The 23,908-nt window shown below is 41.5% G+C and overlaps 1 protein-coding gene across 2 annotated transcripts in view; it reads left to right on the top strand.

Moving 5' to 3' along the window:
* The window catches only part of ell (elongation factor RNA polymerase II), a 145,070-nt gene that overhangs the window by 76,197 nt on the left and 44,965 nt on the right, over positions 1-23,908 (top strand). For both annotated transcript variants that reach the window (XM_041204544.1, XM_041204543.1), the window contains exons 3-4: positions 8,615-8,736; positions 13,799-13,962. In XM_041204544.1, the coding sequence (XP_041060478.1) occupies positions 8,615-8,736; positions 13,799-13,962 (286 nt within the window). The remainder of the gene's footprint in view (positions 1-8,614; positions 8,737-13,798; positions 13,963-23,908) is intronic.

Here is a 23,908-nt window from a genome sequence, read left to right as displayed (position 1 = left end):
GTAATGTCCAAAATTAAATCACCAACATGATTAAATTTACCCATTGAGATTTTTTTGCAAGTCTCTTAATGTTTTCATTAAATTCTTACTTGTGAGCCTTAGCTTCCTACATTAACCCGGAATCTGACTTCATCTTTTCTGCCCAGACCTATGACCCTGAACATAAATTTGGATTGTGCAGAATACCTAATCTCCCAGGATATATCAATATCATTCACCCAACTCTATGAATAGAATTCTTTTCCTTAGTTTCTAGTAACTTATGCTCAAAGACTGTTCAAAATTATTTGAAGAAAATTGCAAAATATTATTAAGATATACATTGAATGTGCATTCATAAGAGAAAAACACTGATTATACATCTACTATCATTTAGTTTTTCTATTCTATAAACTTTATAAACTTCAGAAATTGCATACCATGTTCTCCGCCTAACCTAATCCATGTAACATCCTGAAGAAAACTTCCCTCATTTTTGCCAAGCAAGAGTATTAAGAGTTGTGGAGCCAAAATGGATTGATGTAATTAATTGAATGGCGGGACAGGCTCAAGGAGCTGAATTACCACCTCTTGTTCCTATCTTCCCTAAATATATGGAGCTAGGAAATTAACCTGAATTTTAATTATAGAATAGTGAAACATTCTAGACATTCACAAATTACCCTTTAACTTAGTGGACTTGTCCTTCTGTCCTCTGCCTTTGACTTCACTTTTCTGTAACTATAAACTCTTCATCTCAGGAAGGTTACAAGGGTAGATTAGAAAAGCTGAGATTGTTCATACAGAAGAGAAGGTTGAGAGGAGATCTGATAAATGTGTTCAAAATCATGAAGGACCTGGGCAGATTTGTTGGAGAAAACTACTCCCATTGACTTAAGTGTCAAGAACCAAATTATACCGATTTAAGGTGATTGGCAAAAGAACCGAAGGTGAAGTAAAGAAAAACATTTTTAGTCAGCAAGTGGTTAGGATCTGGAATGCACCCCCTGAGAGTGCGGTTGAGGCAAATTCAATCATAGCTTTCAAAAGGGAATTGGGCCATTGCCTGAAGAAAAAAAAATTACAGGGCTACAGGAAAAAGGCAGGGTAGTGGGTCTAGTTTAGTTACTGTTGCAGGGAGTTGGCACAGACATGACAGGCCGAATGGCTGCCTCCTGTACTGTGACCATTCTGTGATGCAATGATCTTTATTATAAGCTTTTTTTTTGTTTTTTGTGTTTTTCTTCGCATGCATGCAGTGAGTAAAGTGTTAATAGGTTTGCAGAAGCTTTTAGATTCTTTCTTTCTAGTCCTGGAAATGTGACAAAAATAATTTGTTTGCTTCTTACAGTAAGCTCCTGGCTCATAAACTGACTTCCCTTCCCCCTTCCACTTTCTTGGAAAAGGTATCACTTATCAAAGGGTGATGCCTGGAAATGGTGCTGAGGAAATGCCAGTGCTTTTGTCTTGTGAAATGTGTGCTGGGCTTTTAAAAAGTTTAACTTTTAGAAGTCCCTGCTAGAACATTTCTTATTTATTAAGGGTATTCAAAGTTCTGCACCAAGTTTTTGCATTCTCCTTTTCTCCATTTCCCTCAGTCATGTGAAATGTTATTCATTATCCTCATTTTACACAGGGTGTCAGCTCTGGCTCAGTTGGTAGCACACTCACTTCTGAATCAGAAAATGGTCAGTGCATGCCCTACTCCATAGAGTAGAGTACAGAATTTAGGCTGATGCTTCCTGTACCAGTACTGAAGGAATGCTGTACTGTTAGAGGTGCTGTTTTCCAGATGAGATGTTAAACCATCTGCCCTTTCAAGTGAATGTAAAAGATCCTGTGGGACTATTCGAAGAAGAGCTGGGGAATACTCCCTCTGCCCTGGGCCAATATTTATCCCTAAACCAACATCACTGAAACAAATGATCTGGTGTCAGTGCTGTTTTGCAGTTGAGTATTTTGTTTCCAAAATTACAACAGTGGCTACACTTCAAATATATTTCATTTACTGCAAAGCTCTTTCAGATGTTCTGGCGACCTGAAAGGTGCTATTTGTTTGCAAGTCTGTCTCTCTCATGCAACAGTTTTGATCATCTATCTTGACTAAGCAATGTGGGTTGAGTGATCTATTAAAGTTGAGGGTGATTGTACCTTTAGATCAGACCACAAGGAAGAGGTAATGTTTCTAATGGATGAACCAATGTTTTAAGTACCCCACTTCTCCCAATACAGGCATTGAATTTCCGACCGGTTCCTCATCCCAATCACACCAAATCACCTTTGAAACGTCCCTCCTGTTTATTTACCATGTTGCTTCTCTTCCCAGCCTCAGTTCTCTTGGTTCCTGTTCAGCTTCTGCCTCCTATAAAATGCACCGCTTGCAACATTCATTTATGTGATGAGCACCACGGAGATTGATAATGTTGCATCAAGCCCCATCAGAATGTGTGAGATAGTCATTTTAGCAGATTGCCTCTCTTAAGAGAGCAATTAGAGATCTTAGTCTGCATGGTGCAACCTTAAAATTCTTTTAAAAAAAATACATTTTAATTTTTTTGTCAGTTTCCTGACTGCCCTCCTCTTGTGACACTGACTTCTGCTGAAATACTGTGGCACAGGCACTGACTCTCACTGAGGTACAGGATCCACAGGCGTTGACACTTGCTGGGGCATAGTTTCCTAGCTGCTGAATCTTGCGGAGGTACTATTCCCCAAATACAGACTCTCGCTGGGGCACCACACCCTGAATGCCGACTCTCACTGGGGTAACGCTCCCCAAATGCCAACTGTCGCTCTGGTACCGCACTCCGAATGCCGACTCTCGTTGAGGGTACCGCACCCCGAAAGCAGACTCTCACTGGGGTACTGTTCCCGGAATGCAGACTCTCGCTGGGGTACTGTTCCCCGAATGCAGACTCCCGTAGGGTACTGCACCCAGAATGCCAACTCTCACTCCGGTACTGCACCCGGAATGTTGACTCTCGCTGGGGTACTGCTCCCCGAATGCCAGCTGTTGCTGGGGTACTGTTCCCCGAATGCCAACCCTCACTGGGGTACCGCACCCTGAATGCAGACTCTTGCTGGTTTTAGGCAGGTGCAGAGGCAGGCAGGGAAGGAAAGAACAAAAGTAAAGTTCTGTGATAGGATTGAAGGTAGGAGTGAGAAAGAAAAAGCATTGTATTTACATCGCATCTTTTATAATCTCATGACGCAACAAAGTACTTTACAACCAATGAAGCACTTTTGAAGTGTTGTAGTTACTGTTGTAATGAGTGATTAAGTGGTGCAAGATGAGAGGAGGTGGTAATGATCAAGTAAAATAAGAAAATGTAGGCCTAGAGGAGCTGTAAATGGAAACAGTAGAACCATAACCAGCAACTGCTGTTTAAAAATTGGGAGCTGTGGTAATGGCCAGAAATTGTTGAAGTCTGTGTTAAGTTTAGAAGGCTGCCCAAGTTGGTTCTGCTCTTTCTGTGACAATGTCTCTCTTTCCATCTATGTCTGTCTCTATTCCTCTGTTTTTCTATCTGACGTGTGTGTTTTTGTGAGTCATATTTAGAGTCGTTGGGATTTTTAAATTCTATTATTGATCACAGTCTACTCAGTTAAACTGAGGCTCCATCTACCTGTTCCACTGGTTCAAGTTGATGTTGAAAAATTCCAGCATACTATAGGACTGGCCAGCATTCCTCCCTGGGCCAAAATACCAAAAACAGATTCATCAATTATTCATTTCATTGCAACTTGTGGGAACTTATGCACACAATGACATCACATTTACTTACCCAACAGTGACTGTATGTGACAGGCATTAGGAGGTTAGAGAGATATGGATCAGGAACCCTGTACAATTTTTTTCATATTGTTAAACTGCAAGACAAACTTATGGTAATATTCAGCCTAGTGTAACCACAAGTTCTGACAAGGAGTTTCCAAGGCTGTAATGTAGATACAGTTGGTGGTTGTAGGTGTCTTTAATTCTTATGTTTCTGTTAAATGCGAACCCAGTTTGTATAACTCTAAGTGAAAGCTCTGCCCCAGGAGATGTCACTTACACTATTGTCAGAGTTGATCATTTTGTCTGGCTTCTGTTTTTATTTAAATTTTTGCCCATTTCTCCTAATTTTCGTCCCCCTCCCTTTCCTTCAGACAATGTTGACTCACACCATCCTAATGTATCTTCTTAGACAGTTATTCGGGATCAAGGATGACTTGATTCCATTTTGGTTTGATGGATTCTGAAATGCTGTTAAGTTCAGTGTGTGATCTGCAGACTCTGCCACAAATGGAGCAGGTGGTGCTTGAAGCGTCAGGTAGATGAGTTTGGAGGTTTGTACGTTCTCTCTAATGCCTCGACTTCACCTTTGTGTGTTCCCGACAAAGTCTGTTGATGTGTTCAGTTCCTTCCCAAATGTATCTTCTACGTTTCGTTTGGTCACTAGCCAGAGACTGTCATGAGTCAACAGAGATGTTTGATCTCATCAGGGATGCTTTGACGATATCCCTAAAGTGTTTCCATTGTCCTCCTGGGAGTCTCCTGCCACAATCAGGTTCCAAAGGGAGCAGTTGCTTCAGGAGTCTGGTGTCAGGCATACATCTGACATGTCCTGTCCAGCTAGTTTTGAGTGCTGTCCAGCTGATTTTGAGTGATGCTGGGCCTGTCGCTTTGCAAGAGGATGCTGCTGTTGAACCACCTTTCTTGTTTCTGGATTTGGAGGGTCTTGCAAAGGTACCACTGGTGGTACTACTCCAGTGCTTTGATGTGCCTATTAGGACTTGGACAATCTAGTGTGAGTATAGACAGGGAGTGTCATCATTACACATTAAACCCATACCTGGTATGCACACTTGCTTTCTAATACTCAGTAGCAATCAGGAGCTGTGACACTGGAGGATATTTCGCTGGGTGTTGAAGAATTGCAACACTTCTGCCATTATCTCGTTGAGATCTTAGCACACGCCAAAGATGGAAGGTGGGATCTTCTGATCTTATAGCTAAATACTGCACCACCAGCCATTGCCTTCAGTTGCTGGACATTGAAAAAGCTCCTGACATCCCTTCTGCTCCCCTTGTCTCAGCAGGGGTGGCAGAGCCTTCAGGTGGAAGTCCCTCCTGAAACCTCTTCTCCACTTTTTCCATTTTTAAATGCTGCCTCAAACCCAGTATCTTTAATCATGCCTCTAGTTGCCACTCCCAGTCTCTCACTTCACTGCTCAATGGACGTTTCTCAGAACACTTACCTTGGAGAATTTCTTTATGTGAAAAATGCTCCAAGGTGTTAGCGGTTTAATGGTGTTTGGCATATGTAGTATTTTGTACATTCTCTCCGATGTTCCAAGTACTGCCCTATAGAAATCACTGACCAGCCACACAGTGGGTTATGGTGGCATTGTTTTAACCACATGCAGCAATTTTAGTAAAAAACTCTTATTCATAACGCAGGTAAACTTCCTTCACACGTGTATAAGTATTTAACAAACATCCACTATCATTCTGTATCCACTGAAAGCACTCATATTGATCAAAAAGCACTCCCTCTTTTTGCTGGATCATTTTCCCAACAAATATACAAAAAGATTAAAGTTCACATGGAATCATCATCAGAAAGCCTTTTGAGATCACATGCCCAACAATGGGTCTGTTACTCATTTGTTACTTACTAATCAGAAATGTAAAGTGTCCCTTCTAGATTCCCAAACCACACGTGGGTATTGGCTGATGGATTGCCCAACACTGGTGGTCCAAGAATAAAAGCAAAATACTGCGGATGCTGGAAATCTGAAACAAAAACAAAAATAGCTGGAAAAACTCAGCAGGTCTGACAGCATCTGCAGCGAGGAACACAGTTATTGTTTCTTGTCCGAATGACTCTTCATCAGAACCTTTGTTCTGGTTGTCCAAAACTGGATCTCTGCATTCTTTCAATTGTGCATGTCAGTTTTAACCCCCCTTCCACTGATGTCTGTGCCTTCAGCTGCCTAGCCATAAATTCTAGAATTCCCTCCCTAAACCTCTCCACCTCTCTCTTCTACTTTAAGAAGCTTCTCAGACCTGTTGCTCTAACTGAACTTTTGGTCATCTACCCTAAAATTTTGTTTGAAAAGCCTTGATATTTTGTTACACTAAAGGTGCTATATAAATGCAAGTTGTTGCTTAGAGGTACTAACTCCTTCTGCTGAAACAACACTATAGCTTAGTAAAACTACCTGCTGACAGTGTTGCAGGTTTATTTTCAAAGGTAGGTTCTGTTAGCCCATCAGCTCAGACTCTCCTGGAGCTTTCTAACTGTTTGTTTCTGGAGAGCACTATATTGCAACAATGCCTGATGATATTTATGTTATTCAAGGGCAAGATGTTTTCCCTGCTGATTTGCTTCTCCCCCTTATTTGCTCCAATAAGCAAGTTATTATTTACCACAGTCCATTTTTCAAGCTGTTCTTGTGAGACAGCAGTTTAAATGCTTCATGATATCTTGCCCAGAAGGCACATTAACAGTGAAAATGGAGATTCCCGTTGAGCAGCATTTTTGTTTGGAAATTGCGACTCAGTCTCAAGTGGAGTGAACTGTGTGCATATTGTGACTGAACCAGGAGTGTCTACACACACTGTCACTCACTCTGCTACATGCCACTGGGCATTGAACCAATACCTCCACTCAATCAAACACTTGGATTTAAATTTTTTGTCTCCCTCTTTGCTAGTTAAAATGATAATTGTGCTTTTTGCTAATGTTATTGATCAAAGGCTTGTCAGACAGTGCACATTCACAATTGAATGGCCATAGATTAAGTAGCTTCACAACCACATCCTTTCACCAGTGTGTTTGAGAGAGCCAACAAAACAAGATAACAAAAGCAAAAGTACTATGGATGATGGAAAGCCAAATGAAAAACAGTAAATGCTCAACAGCTCTCAGGATTGCACAGGATATATAGCATAGGAACAGACCATTTAGTACGTGCCAGAGCTTGAGCTGCCTCCTATCTTTCCTCATCTAAATCTATCACTGTAACTAACCTTCTCCTTCATGTGCTTTTCTAACTTCCCCTTAAATGCTCTTCTTTGCTTCAACCTCTCCCTGTGGTAGTGAATTCTACATTCTCACCACTGTTTGGGTAAAGAAGTTTCTTCTGAATTCCCTATTGGATTTCTTGCTGACTCTCTTATATTGATGACATTTGGTTATGCTGTTCCGCACAAGAGGAAACATCTCTTCTGTATCCACTCTTTATCAAAACCTTTCATAACTCGTTCATTAGCCTACCCCCTTGGCCTTCCTTTCTCAAAAGCAAAAAGACCCAACCTGTGAATCCTTTTCAGATATGTTATAGCTACATGTTTCTATTATCATTTTTGTAAATCTTCTCTGCATCCTTTCCAGTGCCATGATATCTTTTTCATAATACATGACAACCAGAGCTGTATGCGGTACTTGAAGTGTGGTCTAACCAAGATTCAGTGCAAGTTTAGCGTAACTCCCCTACTTTTCAATTCTATCCCTCTAGAAATAAAGCCTGATGCTTGTTTTTTTTATGGCCATGCTAACCTGTGACACATCTTTTAGAGATTGATGTATTTCTACTGAGAGATCCCTTTGTTCCTTTACCCGACCTTGACTTCCACCTTCCAGGTAATAAGTGACCTCCCTATTCTTCCTACCAAAATATACTAGCTCACAAATATCTCTGCTGAACTGATAAGCAAGCAGTTATCAACTTGAATTCTGTATCTCCCCCCACAGCTGCTGTTGAACCTTCCAAGTGATCCCATCAATTTCTGTCATTAAAACTAGGCTTTTAGTCAAAGCAAATTGTTTACTTTGCCTTTGTTTTACCACTACTAATGTTGGCGAGACTCAGACTGGGAGCTGGTTGAAGTGAGGATGAAACCTACATTGATTCCCTTGTGATTCTGATGAGGGCCAGTGCTGGAACACTGAATATCACTGCAAGAGCAGCCATCAGTTCTAATTCAACACCAGGCTTACACCCCTTTAGCTGCTGTGAACACTTCAGTACTCTGAGCTTTCTCAGCAGTAACATCATGATACTGTCGGTGCCTCAGCTGTCTGCAGTAATACCCAGCTTTTGCCCTCTCATACAGTTGTTCAAGTAAAACATATAACTTACATAATACATTATTGGATGCCTTATGTGCAAGGCCACCATGGCAGCCTTTTGTACACAGCAAGATCCCACAATTAACAACGGGACGAATTACCAATTCATGTGTTTTTGGTTAAGGGAGGAATGTTGGCCTGGACACCACGAGAACTCCCTGTTGTTCTTTGAATAGTGGCATGGAATCTTTTATCTGTATCCAAACAGGGAAATAGAGTCTCATCTGATAACGTAGCTGACAATGCAGCAGCCCTTCAGTCTGGCCAAGGGGTCAGCTTAATTCCAAGGCCCTGGAGTGAGACTTAAGCCCATGTCCTTCTGGCAGAGACAGAAGTTCTACTATTTAAGCCGAGGCTAACACTTTTTACATGGACCTGGAGTTATTTTTTTTTACAGCTTTTGAATCCGTTTCCTATTCGTGCCCTACACCCAGGGAGGTTAAAGTGTGTTGAATGTCTCTGGAACGTGCTGGGTTTTGTTTTTGAAAAGCTGACACTTTCTTTTCTTTCCACAGCGGATCACCATTCCGAGGCCAGATTGCCCAAATGAAGTGCGGACATTCACATTTTATCTTTGTAATGTCGGCAGGGACAATCCCCAGTGCAGCTTTGACTGTATTCAACAGTATCAATCCCGGTAAGATTCAGCTTCTGCCGTTGTTCCTGGGAGAGTATTTCATACTTTACCTCAAATGTACAACATAGAAACAGGCCTTTCAGCCCAACTGGGCTATGCTGGTGTTAATGCCTCCTCTTATTCTACTTCATCTCACTCTATCAACATATCCTCCTATTCCTTTCTCCCTCATGTATATCCACCCTTAAATGCAGCAGCGGTATTCACCTCATCCACTCCATGCAATTTCTACATCCTCACCACCCTCTGGGTAAAGAAGCTTTTCCTGAATTCTTTTTTGGATTTATTAATATTTATGGCCCCTAGTTTTGGGCTCCACTACAAGTGGAAATTTCTTCTCCACATCTACCATATCAAACCCCTTTCATATTTTTAGACCTCTTTCAGGTCATCCTTCAGTCTTCTCTCTTCAAAAGAAAAGAATCCTAGCATGTGCAGTGTTTCCTGATGGTTATAACTTCTCAGTTCTCATATCATCCTCGTAAATATTCTTTGCACTTTCTCCAATGCCTCAATCTCCTTTTTGTAAGAGGAGACTAGAACTGTGAATTAACAACATGTAGTCAAAAGGATGCACTTGACCCACCTCAGCCTCTCTGAATAATTCTGTTACCATGGTCCACATAAGCGCTTCCAATTACTTTATCACAATAAATTCAGTGAACTGACCAACATCCCCCAGACCTCAAGACATAGATGAATAAACCTCACGCATTCCTTCACCTCCTCATCTTTGCCTTAGTCCAACTTCGCTAAGTATTCCTATTCAGCAGAAAATTGTTTTAACCCATGTGCTGATCCCACAAACAAGGTAAGTGGTTAGTATGAACCCATATTCCCACACTCTGCACACACTCTTAAGTGTTGTTGAACCTAATTTCTCTGCTTTTCAGTTCAAGTGGAAATGGAGCCAAGGCGGATGATTGTTGTAAAGATACAGATCAGCCATAATTTCATTGAATTCATGAACAGGCTTCAGGGGCTCAATAACCTCCTGCTGTCCCTATATTCCTATCTTTATAGAAATGAACCCCCAGTGCAATTTCTTAAACTTCTGTTGATTTGTTTTAACCTTTTGTGTTTTAATGAATGGAGCCCCAAATTTCTCTAGATTCTACTTGTAAATGGGATAGATATGGTGACTTAGTAGTAATGCCACTAGACCAGTGATCCAGAGGTCCAGGCTAATGCTCCGGAGACATAGGTTCAAATCTCACCATGGGAGCTGGTAAAATTTAAATTCAGTTAATAAATCTGGAATACAAAGCTAGTGCTTAGAACATAAAACCATGACAACCAACATTGATTGTTGTAAAAATCCATCTAGTTCACAAATGTCCTTTAAGGAAGTCTGCCGTCCTTACCTGGTCTGACCTGCGTGTGGTTCCAGACCCACAACAATGATAACCACCCTCTGAAAGGGCCTAGTAAGCCACTCAGTTCAAAGGCAATTAGGAATGGGCAACAAATGCTGGCCTTGCCATTGACCCCCACATCCTGTGAAAGAATAAAAAAAGCTTCTCATCCATGCAATAATCATAATGGATCTCTTCTATATCCTCTCCATGGCATTGACATCCTTCCTAAAGTAAGGTGACACAATAAACAATGATTTAGCATTATCTCTGCTTTTGTACTTTATCTGCTATTTATTAAACCTAGAATTCCACAGTCTGTTGTCTTATTTTACCAATTTATTAATCTTTTTAAAATTAGTGTATCTGAGTACCAAATCTCACTATTCCTTATAAAGTCATATCATTTCATGTACTCCTCCCTTCCTTAATCTTTCTCCCAAAACCTATTGGTTCATATTCTATAAAATTAAACTTCATTTGACATCAGCTAAATCTAGTTTGTCTTTTCTCTTGAAGTTGCCTACAGCCCTATCCACAGTTAAATTATTTTTGTGTTGACTGAAAATTTTATATTGTGCGTTTTTACCCAATTTCAGATATTTGGTAACACTGACCCCTTGTGGGCATTATTGTTGAAGCCCCTCCAGGTTAAAAACATTCATTAATCATTGCTCTCTCTTTTCTGAATTTTAATCAACTTCCTACCCATGCTGTTACTCTTCCTTTAATACTGTGTGCCTTAATTTTATTAACAGGCCTTCATCTCAAACATTTCAAACAAAATTCAGTAAATTCTATCTATATCATCCTTCACCACTCTAACAGTCAAACAGGGATTAACCACACATTGCAACCTGTGCTTGAGGGAAAATGTAACATTCAAAAAAATCCCAGGATTTTTCTTTTCCCCGAACAGCCTGTCAGCGTTCGCATCCTGGGTTCATATGAAAAGTGCCAGTGAGCTTCCAGAACCAGTGGAGCTGTAACCCCAGCATGACTACGAGGTTGACCACAATGGAAGCTTACTTGTCCATCCCTAGTGATCTTGTTCATGCCTGCATGTGGCTAGCCTGATCAGTAGTGGGCAGTTTATTTTGAGAAGTGGTTACATTACTGCAGCGCAATGCCTTTTACATCAGAGGGCAATGAACTGTGAGACCTTAAAGCACTCCCTAAATTTAATTTTGTATTAATCACTGTAAGAAGTGGTACAGGTAATGATTAAGTAGGAATTTGAGCCAGCAATTCATCACAGAGTGAGTTTACAATCTTTGCTTTGTTTTGAAAGGAGGAGACTATGGTAAGTGTTGAAAAATTGGGTGTTTACCGGGAGGTTGTGGAGAAGAGTTGAGGAACGCAGTCAGTCACCTCAGTTCATCCTCTTAAACCTCTTGACTGACCGCAATGCTGAGACCTGGACATTCCACTCAGATGGGATTCTTCAGAGGAAGAAAAATGACCACATTTCTGATTGAGGCACTGCTATGGTGCAACAGGGGGTGTGAATCATTTTTTTCCACCAGGGCGGTAATGTGAATCACTTCTGTTTTGAAGAGGGACATTGCATGAGGGGTCTGAGAGCTGAGATATAAAGCTGCCCAATCAGTTATACCCCATAGGTGCAGATACCAACCACATTCAGATTTTGGCATCAGCAGATGATTGCGGTGGCTGCTGTGACTTGTAATTATGATCTGTAATGTATAGGCAGGAGCTAAAAATATTTTTTTCTTGGGAGAGCAAAAAGAATCGGCTGTCGTGCTGTGTTTTTTATTGAAGTGATTTAATATTTTTGCAGTCGGAGTTGAGAATTCACATGCTGATGTTTTTGTATACTCACACTTTGGCAAAAACTCAGGAGCAAATTGAGAACTGGAATTCCAAACACAGATCCACACAATTTCTTACCTTGACAAGCTATTCCCTCTCTGTTCACTGCCCTCAGAGGATTGTGTTAACCCGACACTAGCCATCTTTATTCATTATGTAACAGACGCACAGGGTCTGATGTCGGGAGGCTACCAATGACATTCCACTGATAACTCAGTTTTTATTCTAATATGTAGAATCCACTGAAGGATTTTAAAGGTGATATATAAAGCGCCTTAACAGCTTTAGTGTCTTACAAATAATGATTAAAGTGAATGACTGGTTAACCTGTTTCTGGCAATAGTGGTTGAAGGAAAAATGTTGGTTGGTCTGGACACAAAAACAACCTGCTCCCCTTTGAATATTACCATGGAATCTTTAACAGGCATCTGGGGCCTTGATTTAATGTCTCATCCATAGGAGAGCACCTCTCAATTCAGCACTCATCCCTGCATTTAGGCTTATCACGGAGCCAGGCTTGAACTCAAAACCATCTGGTTCGGAACTGGGAGTGCTACTAACTTAGTCAAACTGCTGTTCTACATCTGCGGAGACACAAAAGGTTGTCACTTTTTGATGTTTGGAATTAGCCTTAACAGATCTGTGATGATACCCGTTAATCAATTCCTTCATTCTGTCAAATGCTGTACTTTCATTATTACAGCTTGTTTAATCTGCATCCATTTCAGAAGTACAAGAGCCCACAGCATAAATACAGTTGATTAGTTAGCTCTGTTATTCTGGTATCATGTCTACCGTGATGACTACCTGATCAACCACTAAAGTGGCATGAACACCACATGGAACGAACTCTTGGGTAGGGTCTTGCACTGAGTTAAAGAGTCATATGATGACAGCTGTAGGTTTGAGCCAGTGATTCCCCACAAATGATTCTGCAATAAGTGCTGCATTGTTTTGGAGAGAGGGAGAAGCTGGCAAGTGTTGACATTGTGTATCTTTCAAGATGAATGAGCTAAGATAAAATAGACAGTTTTCCTCAGTTGTATGTGACCTTCTGATCAATGTTAAGGGAATTTGTATGGCCCAGAGGAGTTGTGTAGTCTGATTCCTCTTTGCCTATAGCCTTTGGCAGAATTACTCCATTCATGGGCTGCACGATGTGGAATATATAGGGGGGTGGACTGTGATTCTCATTCTCCAGCAACTGGGCACAGTGTTATGACTGAAAAGGCCCTATTAAAGTAGATATTTATGTTTATTATAGATATTTTATTTCCTCCCTCCCTGTGGGAATTGGTAGGCCTCAATATATTCTCCCTCACATCTCATTTCAAAATGGGTCCAGAGGGGCTACAATTCCATTCCCTGAAATATCATCCAATAAGTGCTCATTCTTAGCCCAGATGTTGCCTTGTGCTATGGAGTAATCCCATAGCGGTCCTCAATAACTCGCACAAGAGGTCCTATGCAAGCTGATAGTAGACTGACTCCCTTACTTTGTGAGCATTAAGCGATGCCATCCTCATCTACTGTATCTGCGTCTTCCAGCAGGGGGCACCGGATTGCATTCATCGCAGGACAGCTGATCAAGGGACCCTTGTTCTGCAATGTTCACACTGATTATAGTGCCACTCACTGACACCTACCCAGAGACTAACACAGAGTATGCTTGGCATCAAACCTTGCTCCTCCTTTTCCCTGTGGGGTGGGCAACCCCTGGATAAACCCAGTGAAGGCTTTCATGTTGGTTTCTTCCAGGCTAAATAATGCGATGACTCAGTGTGTCCAGAGGTGAAGGTTTCCTTCCCATGTTTACTTTTCTTATTTAGAACTCTTTATAATCGAGTGTCTTCTTTATGTTTATTCCCTGGCAGCTTTGGCAGTGTGCAGCTAGACTGTCTCGGGGGCATACAGGATAAAATCACTGTGTGCGCGACTGATGACTCCTATCAAATGACCAGGGAGCGTATGACTCAAGCAGAGGAGGAAACTCGTAGCCGCGGAGCAATAGTTATTAAACCCGGAGGTCGATACAGAGGTATGAAAATCCTAGGCCTGCTAGCAACAATCTATTTAAAGGCTCTGGTGCTGACCCATTGCTTAGCTTTATGGTTGGCTAGTCTCCGGGAATTCTTTATTATACAAAGACAAAGTGTGTGAGCGCTCTAATCAGTCAGAAGAATCAGCTTGCTGCTGATGACAGATAACCTGATTTCACATCTTGTTAAGCTGGCCACTTGTAGGAAAAACAAAACTGTGGTGTAGGAGGTAGCATTTCTCAAAATTTAAGATGATGTACATTGTAAGGAAAGTTTAAGAAAGAACTTAACTTGGTATTTAACCCCGTCCACGTCCATGAGAGTGCTTTATGGGTACAACGTAGCAGGAGCTTCACTCAGTACCTAACCATGCAGTCTCTGCCCTGGGAGTCTTTGGTGTTAACACAGGATTCTTGAAGTGGAAATGTATATTTTTAGCACTAACATCACTCGTCTTAATGAGCACTATTTATTTTTTTAAAACTTATCTTTATCCTTCAATGACTGATACCTGCCATTTAAGTGCCAGATTTACTTTTGTGGATTAACTGTAGGTAAACTTTAAATGAAAGGTGAATTCCAGTTTCCCAGTACTGATTTTATGGTGTTTAAATCTGCACTTTCATAATATTTGCTTCCCAGTACTGATTCATATTTATCCTCCACCACACAAATACAAATGATTTTCAATTAGTGAAGCAGATCTTGACAATATTTCATTCACTATGAACAACGTGGACTTTCCAAATAATATATTTTAACTGATTACCAACTGTGTGATGTCATGACCTGGAGTCAAAATCTTGCTATTGGCTGTTCTTGTTAAAGGGAAAAGCTTTAAAGCACTTTTCACTGTCTCAATGAAAATTAAAATGATGGTGGTGGAGAGCTCCTCCTTGTGGTGATGGTGGAAGCACAGGAGGGGCTGCTGGTGTGCTCAGGAGTGGGAGGGTGTTGTCTGCAGTCACTCCTAAGCTACATTTCTAATATTGATAGGCCAGACTCCATGTCTCATCCCTAGCCACTTACATTCCCACCTTCCACGCCTATCCTTTATCAGATGCTGGGCTGATGCAGAGCTGGAAAGTCTTGGAGCAGTTCCCAAGGGTTGCCAGAAGATTGATCCGGCACAGGGTACATCAGTGCTTTAATATTTCCCTTTACACACAGGGCAGGCGACTTTGTGTCAGCCACGTGCACATGACATGAAAGCACTTTGAGCCAAGTGGAAATTTGGAGTTTGCTTTTAAAGTGGGGATCTAATCAGTAATAACTTTAAACAATAGAGAACTTTGATTAATTTCTTTCATTGCTCCTATTGATTCCTCTTAAACTTCATAAACTGGGAGAACTGGTGACCTTGTTGGATTATTAAGTTATTAAGCTATTGTGCTAATGAATTAATATCATATACAAACATTAGAGAAGTATTGCTAATTGATATAACTCCACTAATGAAATCCAAATAAATCAGGGACTGAGTTTCCAATTTCCAAATGCTTTCAAAATGCTCCCATGTAACTGGAGGGAATCCTTTTTGAACTGCTGGTAGTGGGTTTAGTACAACTGAGTGGTTAGCTAACAGGAAACAGAGTAAGCATAAATGAATCATTTTTGGCTTGACAAGATATAACAAGTCAAGTGCCGCAGGAATCAGTGCTGAGGCATCAACTATTTGCAATTTAGGTCAATGACTTGGATAAAGGGACCGCATGTATGTTTGCTAAATTTGCAGATGGCACAAAGGTAGGTAGGAAAGTAAATTGTGAAGAGGACATAAGGAGCCTGCAAAGTGAGAAAGGTAGATTGAGTGAGGTGGAGTATAATCTGAAAAAATGTGAACTGTCCACTTTGGCAGGAAGAATAGAAAAGCAGCATATTATTTAAATATGGAGAGATTGCAGAACTCTGAGGTACAGAGGGATCTAGTGTCCTGGTATATGAGTCACAAAAAGTTAGTATGCAGGTACAGCAAATGATTAGGAAGGCAAATGGAATATTGTTGTTTATTGCAAGGGCAATGGAATATAAATGTAGGGATGTTTTGCTACAATTGTACAGGGCTTTGTTGAGACCATATCTAGAGTATTGTGCACAGTTTTGGCCTCTTTATTTAAGAAAGGTTATAAATGGGTTAGAAGCAGTTTAGAGAAGGTTCACTCAACTGATATCTTGGTCAGAGGGTTATCTTAGAGGAAACGTTGGACAGGTTTGGCCTATATCCATTGGAGTTCAGAAGATTGAGAGGTGATCTTTTTGAGACATATAAGACCCTGAGGGGACTTGACAGGGTAGATGCTGAAAGGATGTTTCCCCTTGGGAAGCCTAGAACTTGGGGATACAGTTTAGAAATAAGGAGAGTCTCATTTAGGACACAGATGAGAAGAATTCTTTTTCTGAGGTCATGAATCTTTGGAACACGCTTCCTCAGAGAGCAGTGGAGGCAGGATCAATGAATGTTTTTGAGGCAGAGGTAGATTAGATTCTTAACTAACACAGGAGTCCAAGGTTTTTGGGGATAGGCAGAATATGGAGTTGAGGCCACAATCCAATCAGCCATGATCTTATTGAATGGTGGAGCAGGCTTGGGGGCCGAATGGCTAACTTGTGCACATAATTCATATGTTCATAACTGAGTGACTTGCTAGACCACTTCAGATTGCAGATAAAGTTCTGCAATATTGGTGCAGGACTGGACACATATGCAGGCCAGACAAGGTAAGAGCAGCAGGTTTCCTTCCCAAAGAGATATTAGGGAACCAGCAGGTTTTCATCTCAGAAACTTGGCAGCTTCAAGATCACTTTTGCTGATTCCAGCTTTTTAATTCCACATCTTTTAAATGGAATTCAAATTATCAAACTGCCATGATGGTATTTGCAAACACTTTCTCTGGTTTATTGGTCCAGCTTGTTCTGGATTACTATCCCAGTAGCGTAATCATACACTGCTGCGTGCTAGCTAAAGCTTGAGCCTCATGTTTAAAATTTTCATCCTTTTGTTCAGATCCTCCCTAGCCTTAACACTGCCTATATCCTCCTACAATTCTCTGAGATCTCTGCTGCTTCAGTTCTGACATATGAACATAAGAAATAGGAGCAGGAGCAGGCCATTCGGCCCCCCCGAGCCTGCTCTGCCATTCAATGAGATCATGGCTGATCTGTTTGTATTTCTAATTCCACATTCCCATCTAACTCCAGTAACCTCATGTTCTTGTTAGACAAGAGAATCAATCTATCTCTGTCTTAAAGATATTCAATGACCCCCACCTTCACTGCCTTCTGAGGCAGAGAGTTCCAAAGTTGCACAACCCAAGGAGAAAAAAATTTCCCCTCACCTCTGTCCTAAAAGGGTGCCCCTCTAATTTTAAAACAATGCCCCCTAGTTTTGGACTCACCCCCAAGAGTCATAGTCATAGAAGTCTACAGCAAAGAAAAAGGCCCTTCAGCCCATTGACTCTGCGCCAGTCAAACAAGTACCTAACTATTTTGATCCCATTTTCCAGCACTAGGCCCATAGCCTTGGCATCGCAAGTGCACATCCAAAAACTTTTTAAATGTTATGAGGGTTTCTGCCTCTACACCCTTTCAGGCAGTGAGTTCCAGAATCCCACGACCCTCTGGGTGAAAAAAACTCTTCCTCACATCTCCTCTAAGCCTCCTGCCACCCCCCCCTCCCCCCACCTTAAATCTCTGTCCTCTGGTTATTGATCCCTCCACCAAGAGGAAAAGTTCCTTCCTGTCTATCCTATCTATGCCCCTCATAATTTTATACACCTCAATCATGTCCCCCCCAACCTCCTCTGCTCCAGGGAAAATAAGCCCAGTCTATCCAATCTCTCCTCATAACTAAAGCTCTCCGGCCCAGGCAACATCCTGGTAAATCTCCTCTGCACTCCCTTGAGTACAATCACTTGCTTCCTATAATGCGGATTCCAGAACTGCACGCAATATTCTAGCTGTGGCCTAACCAGCGTTTTATACAGTTCCAGCATAACCTCCCTGCTCTTATATTCTGTGCCTCGGCTAATGAAGGCAAGTATCCCATATGCCTTCTTAACCACCTTATCTACCTGTCCCGCTACCTTAAGGACATGCACACCAATGTCCCTCTGATCCTCGGTATTTCCCAGGGTCCTACCATTCATCATGTAGTCCTGTGCCATGTTTGTCCTGCCCAAGTGCATCATCTCACATTTATCCTTTTGCCACTGATCAGCCCATCTTTCCAGCCCGTCTATATCCTCCTCACTATTTACCACCTCATCAATTTTTGTGTCACCTGCGAACTTACTGATCAACCCTCCTACATTCAAGTCTAAATTGTTTATATATACCACAAACAGCAAGGGACTCAACACTGATCCCTCTGGAACCCCACTGGAGACAGGCATCCAGTCACAAAAACACCCTCGCACATCACCCTTTGCCTCCTGCCCCTCAGTCAATTCTGGATCCAATTTGCCAAATTGCCTTGGATCCCATGGGCTCTTACCTTTGTTATCAGTCTCCCATGTGGGACCTTATCAAAAGCCTTGCTGAAGTCCAAGTAGACTACATCAAATGCATTGCCCTCATCTACACACCTGGTCACCTCTTCGAAAAATTCAATCAAATTGGTCAGACATGACCTCCCCTCAAAAAAGCCATGCTTGATTAATCTCTGCTTCTCCAAATGTAGATTAATTCTGTCCCTCAGAATTGCTTCCAATAGTTTTCCCACCACTAAGGTTAGACTGAGTGGCCTGTAGTTCCCTGGTTTATCCCTTCCTCCCTTCTTGAATAACGGTACCACATTGGCTGTCCTCCAGTCCTCTGGGCACCTCTCCTGTGGCCAGAGAGGTATTGAAAATTATTGCCAGCGCCCCTGCTATCTCTCCCGTTGCCTCACTCAACAGTCTGGGATACATTTCATCCGGGCCTGGAGATTTATCTACTTTTAAGCCTGCCAGACCACTTAGAACCCTTTCTATGCTAATTTCTTTAATTATATCACAGTCCTTTTGCCTGATTTCCATACCCATGTCATCCCTCTCACTTGTGAACACCGACACAAAGTATTCATTTAGAACTCTACCTACGTCTTTCGGCTCCACACACAAATTACCACTATGGTCCTTAATGGGCCCTACTCTTTCCCTAGTTATCCCCTTACTCTTAATGTATTTGTAAAATAACTTTGGATTTTCCTTTATTTTACCTGCCAATGTTTTTTCATTCCCCACTTTTCCTCTTCTAATTTCCTATTTAAGTTCCCCCCTACACATTCTGTACTCCTCCAGGGCTTCTGCTGTTTTGAGCCTTCGGTATCTGCCATAAGCCTCTGTTTTTCCCTTTATCCAATCCTGTATATCCCTCGACATCCAGGGTTCCCAGGATTTGTTGGTCCCACCCTTTGTCTTTACCGGAATACGTTGGCCCTGTACTCTCCCTATTCCCTTCTTGAATGAGTCCCACTGCTCTGACACAGATTTACCTAAAGAGTACAGTTGACGTTTCGAGTCCTCATGACCCTTCAACAGAATCAGTTCTATTGAAGGGTCATGAGGACTCGAAACGTCAACTGTACTCTTCTCCGCCGATGCTGCCAGACCTGCTGAGTTTTTCCTGGTATTTCTGTTTCTGTTTCTGTTTTGTTTCAGATTTCCAGCATCCGCAGTTTTTTGTTTTTACCTCCGCTCATTCCAGGTATCAATCTAGTAAACTTCCTCTGAACTGCCTCCAACGCACTTGCATCGTTCTGTAAATAAAGAAACCAAAGCTGCACACAGTATTTGAGATGTGGTCTCACTAGTGCTTTATATAACTGAAGCGTAGCATCCTTACTTTTGTGTTCAATTTCTTTCATAATAAAGGATAGCATTCCATTAGCTGCCTTAATTACTCGTCCTTGCATACTAACTTTTTGTGACTCATGCATAAGAACACCTAGATCCCTCTGCACCTCGGAATTCAGCAGTTGCTCTCTGTTTAAGTAATGCTTTTTTTTATTCTTCCTGCCAAAGTGAACAACTTCACGTTTTCACGTATTATATACTCCATCTGCCAGATTTTTGCCCACCCACTCAACCTATCTATATCCGTCTGCAACCTCCTTATGTCCTCTTCACAACATACTTTCCAACCTATCTTAGTGTCATTTGCAAATTTAGCTACCATGCCTTCGTTCTTCTCATCTAAATCATTGATATAAATTGTAAAAAGTTGAGGTCCTAGCACAGGACCTTGCAGGACTCTGCTTGTTACATCCTGCCGATCAGAAAATGACCTGTTTGTGTGTATTCTGTTTTCTGCCAGCCAACCAATCTTCTATCCATGCTGATATGTTAACTCCCTACACCAAGAGCTTTTATTTTCCACGATAACCTTTGATGTGGCACCTCAACAAAAGTTGACCCCTTGTGTATCTCTGACTTCCTACCCCCTCTTCATCCCCACCCCCTGTTTTTGGTGGCCATGTCTTCAGCTATTTGGGCCCTAAGCTATGAAATTCCCTCCCTGAAGCTCTTTGCTTTTCTACCTCTTCCACGCCAACTTTAAGATATTCCTCATAACCTACCTCTTTGTCTTAATGTCTCCTTCTTTGACTTGTCAGTATTTTTATCTGATTACTCTCTTCTGAAGCACCTTGGGGCCTTTGACTACGTTATAGGCAGTTTATAATTCGCAATTATTGTTGAGTAGCACAGAAGCATTGCAGTGTTATTATGTTAAGTAAGTGGTGATCCATATCTCTCAATTCACCTCATCTGCATTTGTTATAAACTCTCTATATTAAAACATTGTGCCAACCACCAGCTTACAAAGTGTAATCCACCGAGACAGTGGATTCATTTTACCTCTTGGGAAAGCTGTGCACTATCCAGTTTGGAATAAAGCCGTACAGTCTCAGAGATTCTCAGGTTTTATCCCCTGAATGCTGAGTTAGTTGATCCCTGCCAGGGCAACAGGTGGGAATCTGCAATTGTCTTCAGTGCCCAGAATAAGGAGGGGAATGATCAGTCAGGCTTCCTGCTTGGCAATCATTTCCAGTGAGCTTCACTGTAAAATGAGTGTGATGGCCAATGGTGGAAGGCAGGTTTGGCCTTGACTATGAGGCACCCACAGTTAACCTTGCCAAACCCTCATGAAGAGCCAAATCCCAGTGCGAGTCAACACTTTCAGGACTGGGAGAAGACTGATTGCTGCCTCAGCATTAACACTCTGTAAGGGTGCACTTGTTTCTGTGCAGCTGGCAGAAACCCACACTAAAGCTTGTTGGGGTGGGGTACAGTGTCAGAGAGTGACAGGTTCTGATCAGCTTTGCTTTTGTGGTTTGACTTCTTTCAAACTCCTTGGTTGTGTGTTGCAGCCTTTTAACGCCTTCCTCCTCGTGTGACTCCATGTGTAAATGGATCCAACTGTTTACAATAACAGATCAAAATGTTCTCAGTGCTAATGAATTGGCTCGATGTTGAGTGACATTTGAAGGATGAGCTGTGACAGTCTGTTACACACAACAGTGGAGCTTCTTCTCATTACAGCTCACACTGATGTTAAACACTTCTGTTGCTAAAAGTAAATACCAAGACTATAAGAACACAAGACATTGGAGCAGAAGTAGGCCATTCGGCCCATCTAGTCTGCTCTGCCTTTCAATGAGATCGTGGCTGATCTGATAATCCTCAACTCCACTTTCCTGCCTTTTCCCTGTAACCCTTGACCCCCTTACTGATTAAAAATCTGTATATCTCCGCCATGAATATACTTAACGACCCAGCTTCCACAGCCCTCTGCGGTAAAGAATTCCACAGATTCACTACCCTCTGAGAGAAGAAATTCCTCCTCATCTCTATTTTAAATGGGCACCCCCTTACTCTGAGATTATGCCCTCTGGTCCTAGATTCTCCCACAAGGGGAAATAACCTCTCAGCATCTACCCTGTCAAGGCCCCTAAGAATCTTTTTTGTTTCAATAAGGTCACCTCTCATTCTTCTAAAATCCAATTTGTGCAGGCTCAACCTCTCCTTATAAGAAAATCCCTCCATACCCGGAATCAACCTAGTGAACCTTCTCTGGACTGTCTCCAATGCCAGTATATCTTTCCTTAGATAAGGGGACCAAAACTGTTCACCATATTCTAGGTGTGGTCTAACTAGCGCCTTGTATAGTTTTAGCAAGACTCCCCCATTTTTATACTCCATTATTTCTGAAATAAAGGCCAACATTCCATTTGCCTTCCTTATTACCTGTTGAACTTGTATGTTAGCTTTTTGTGATTCATCCACAAGGACTCCCAAACCCCTCTGTGCTGCAGCCTTCTGCAGTCTTTCTCCGTTTAAGTAATATTCAGCTTCTCGATTCTTCCTGCCAAAGTGCATAACCTCACATTTTCCCACATTATATTCCATCTTTTTTGCCCACTCATTTAGCCTGCCTGTATCCCTCTGTAAATTCCTTGTGTCATCCTCACCACTTGCCTTCCCACCTATTTTTGTATCATCCGCTAATTTAGCAATAGTACATTCACTTCCTTCATCTAAGTCATTAATATATATTGTAAATAATTGAGGCCCCAGCACTGATCCCTGTGGAACTTCACTAGTTACAAGTTGCCATCCTGAAGATGCCCCCCTTATCCTAACTCTCTGTCTTCTATTAGTTAACCAATCCTCTGTCCGTGCTAATATACTACCCCAACGCCATGGGCTCTTTTCTTATTAAGTAGCCTTATGTGCGGTAACTTATTGAACGCCTTTTGGAAATCCAAATATATTACATCTACTGGTTCTCCTTTATCTATCCTTTTTGTTACCACCGCAAAGAATTCTAATAAATTTGCTAGGCATGATTTCCCCTTCATGAAGCCATGCTTACTCTGATTAGCTTATATAATTCTAAATGCTCTCCTATTACATCCTTTATAATAGACTCTAACATTTTCCCAGTGACAGATGTTAAGCTAACTGGCTTATAGTTACTTGTTTTTTGTTTCCTCCCTTTTTTGAATAAGGCACAGAGGACCATCAATGCTGACCCCGTCCACTTGATTTGAGTGTCCAAGCTTTTTTATTCTTTACAAGTTGCACAGATAGCTTCAACAACAGCTACTCCCATTTATGTAATGCCTTCACCATTTTAAAGCACCCCAAGGCGTTTCACAGGAGCAATATCAAACATGTCTCCCTCCTTTTTTGAATAAGGGTGTTACATTGGCAGTTTTCCAATCTTCTGGGACTTTTGCAGAATCTAAGATTCTTCGAAGATTACTACCAGTGCATCCACTATTTGTGTAGCTACTTCCTTTAATATCCTAGGATGTAACCAATCAGGTCCAGGGGAGTTCCAAGCCTTTATCCCCATTAGTTTCCTTAATACTTTTTCTCCAGTGATAGTTATCGTATTTATTTCCTCACCCTCCCCACCCTTTTCCGCTTTTAGTGTCTTCTACTGTGAAGACAGATGCAAAGTATTTATTCAACTTCTCTGCTATTTCCTGGTTCCCCATAATTATTTCCCAGCCTCATTCTCTATGTTCACTTTGGCCTCTCTCTTCCTTTTTATACATTTAAAGAAGCTCTTACTGTCTGTTTATATATTACTTGCTAGTTTACCCTCAAAGTTTATTTTCTCCCACTTTTTTTTTGGTCATCTTTTGTTGGTTTTTAAAACTTTCCCAATCCTCTGGCTTACCACTAATCTTTGCCACGTTGAATGTTTTTTCTTTCAGTTTGGTACTATCCTTAACTTGGTTAACCATGTTTGGTTTAACCCCTTCCTAGAATCCTCTTTTCTCACTGGGGTATATCTTTGTTGTGAGTCATGAATTATTTTCTTAAATGTCTGCCATTGTTCATCAACCGTCTTTTCTGATAAACTCCTTTCCCAGACCACTCCAGCCAATTCTGCCCTCATTCCCTTAAATAAGGGTAATTACCCTTATTTAAGTTTAGCACAGTTGTTTCCAAC

The sequence above is a fragment of the Carcharodon carcharias genome, chromosome 14, assembly GCF_017639515.1.
Source record: "Carcharodon carcharias isolate sCarCar2 chromosome 14, sCarCar2.pri, whole genome shotgun sequence".
Taxonomy (NCBI): domain Eukaryota; kingdom Metazoa; phylum Chordata; class Chondrichthyes; order Lamniformes; family Lamnidae; genus Carcharodon; species Carcharodon carcharias.
The sequence above is the reverse complement of the archived record's forward strand: the minus strand, read 5'-3'. Positions and strand labels throughout refer to the sequence as shown.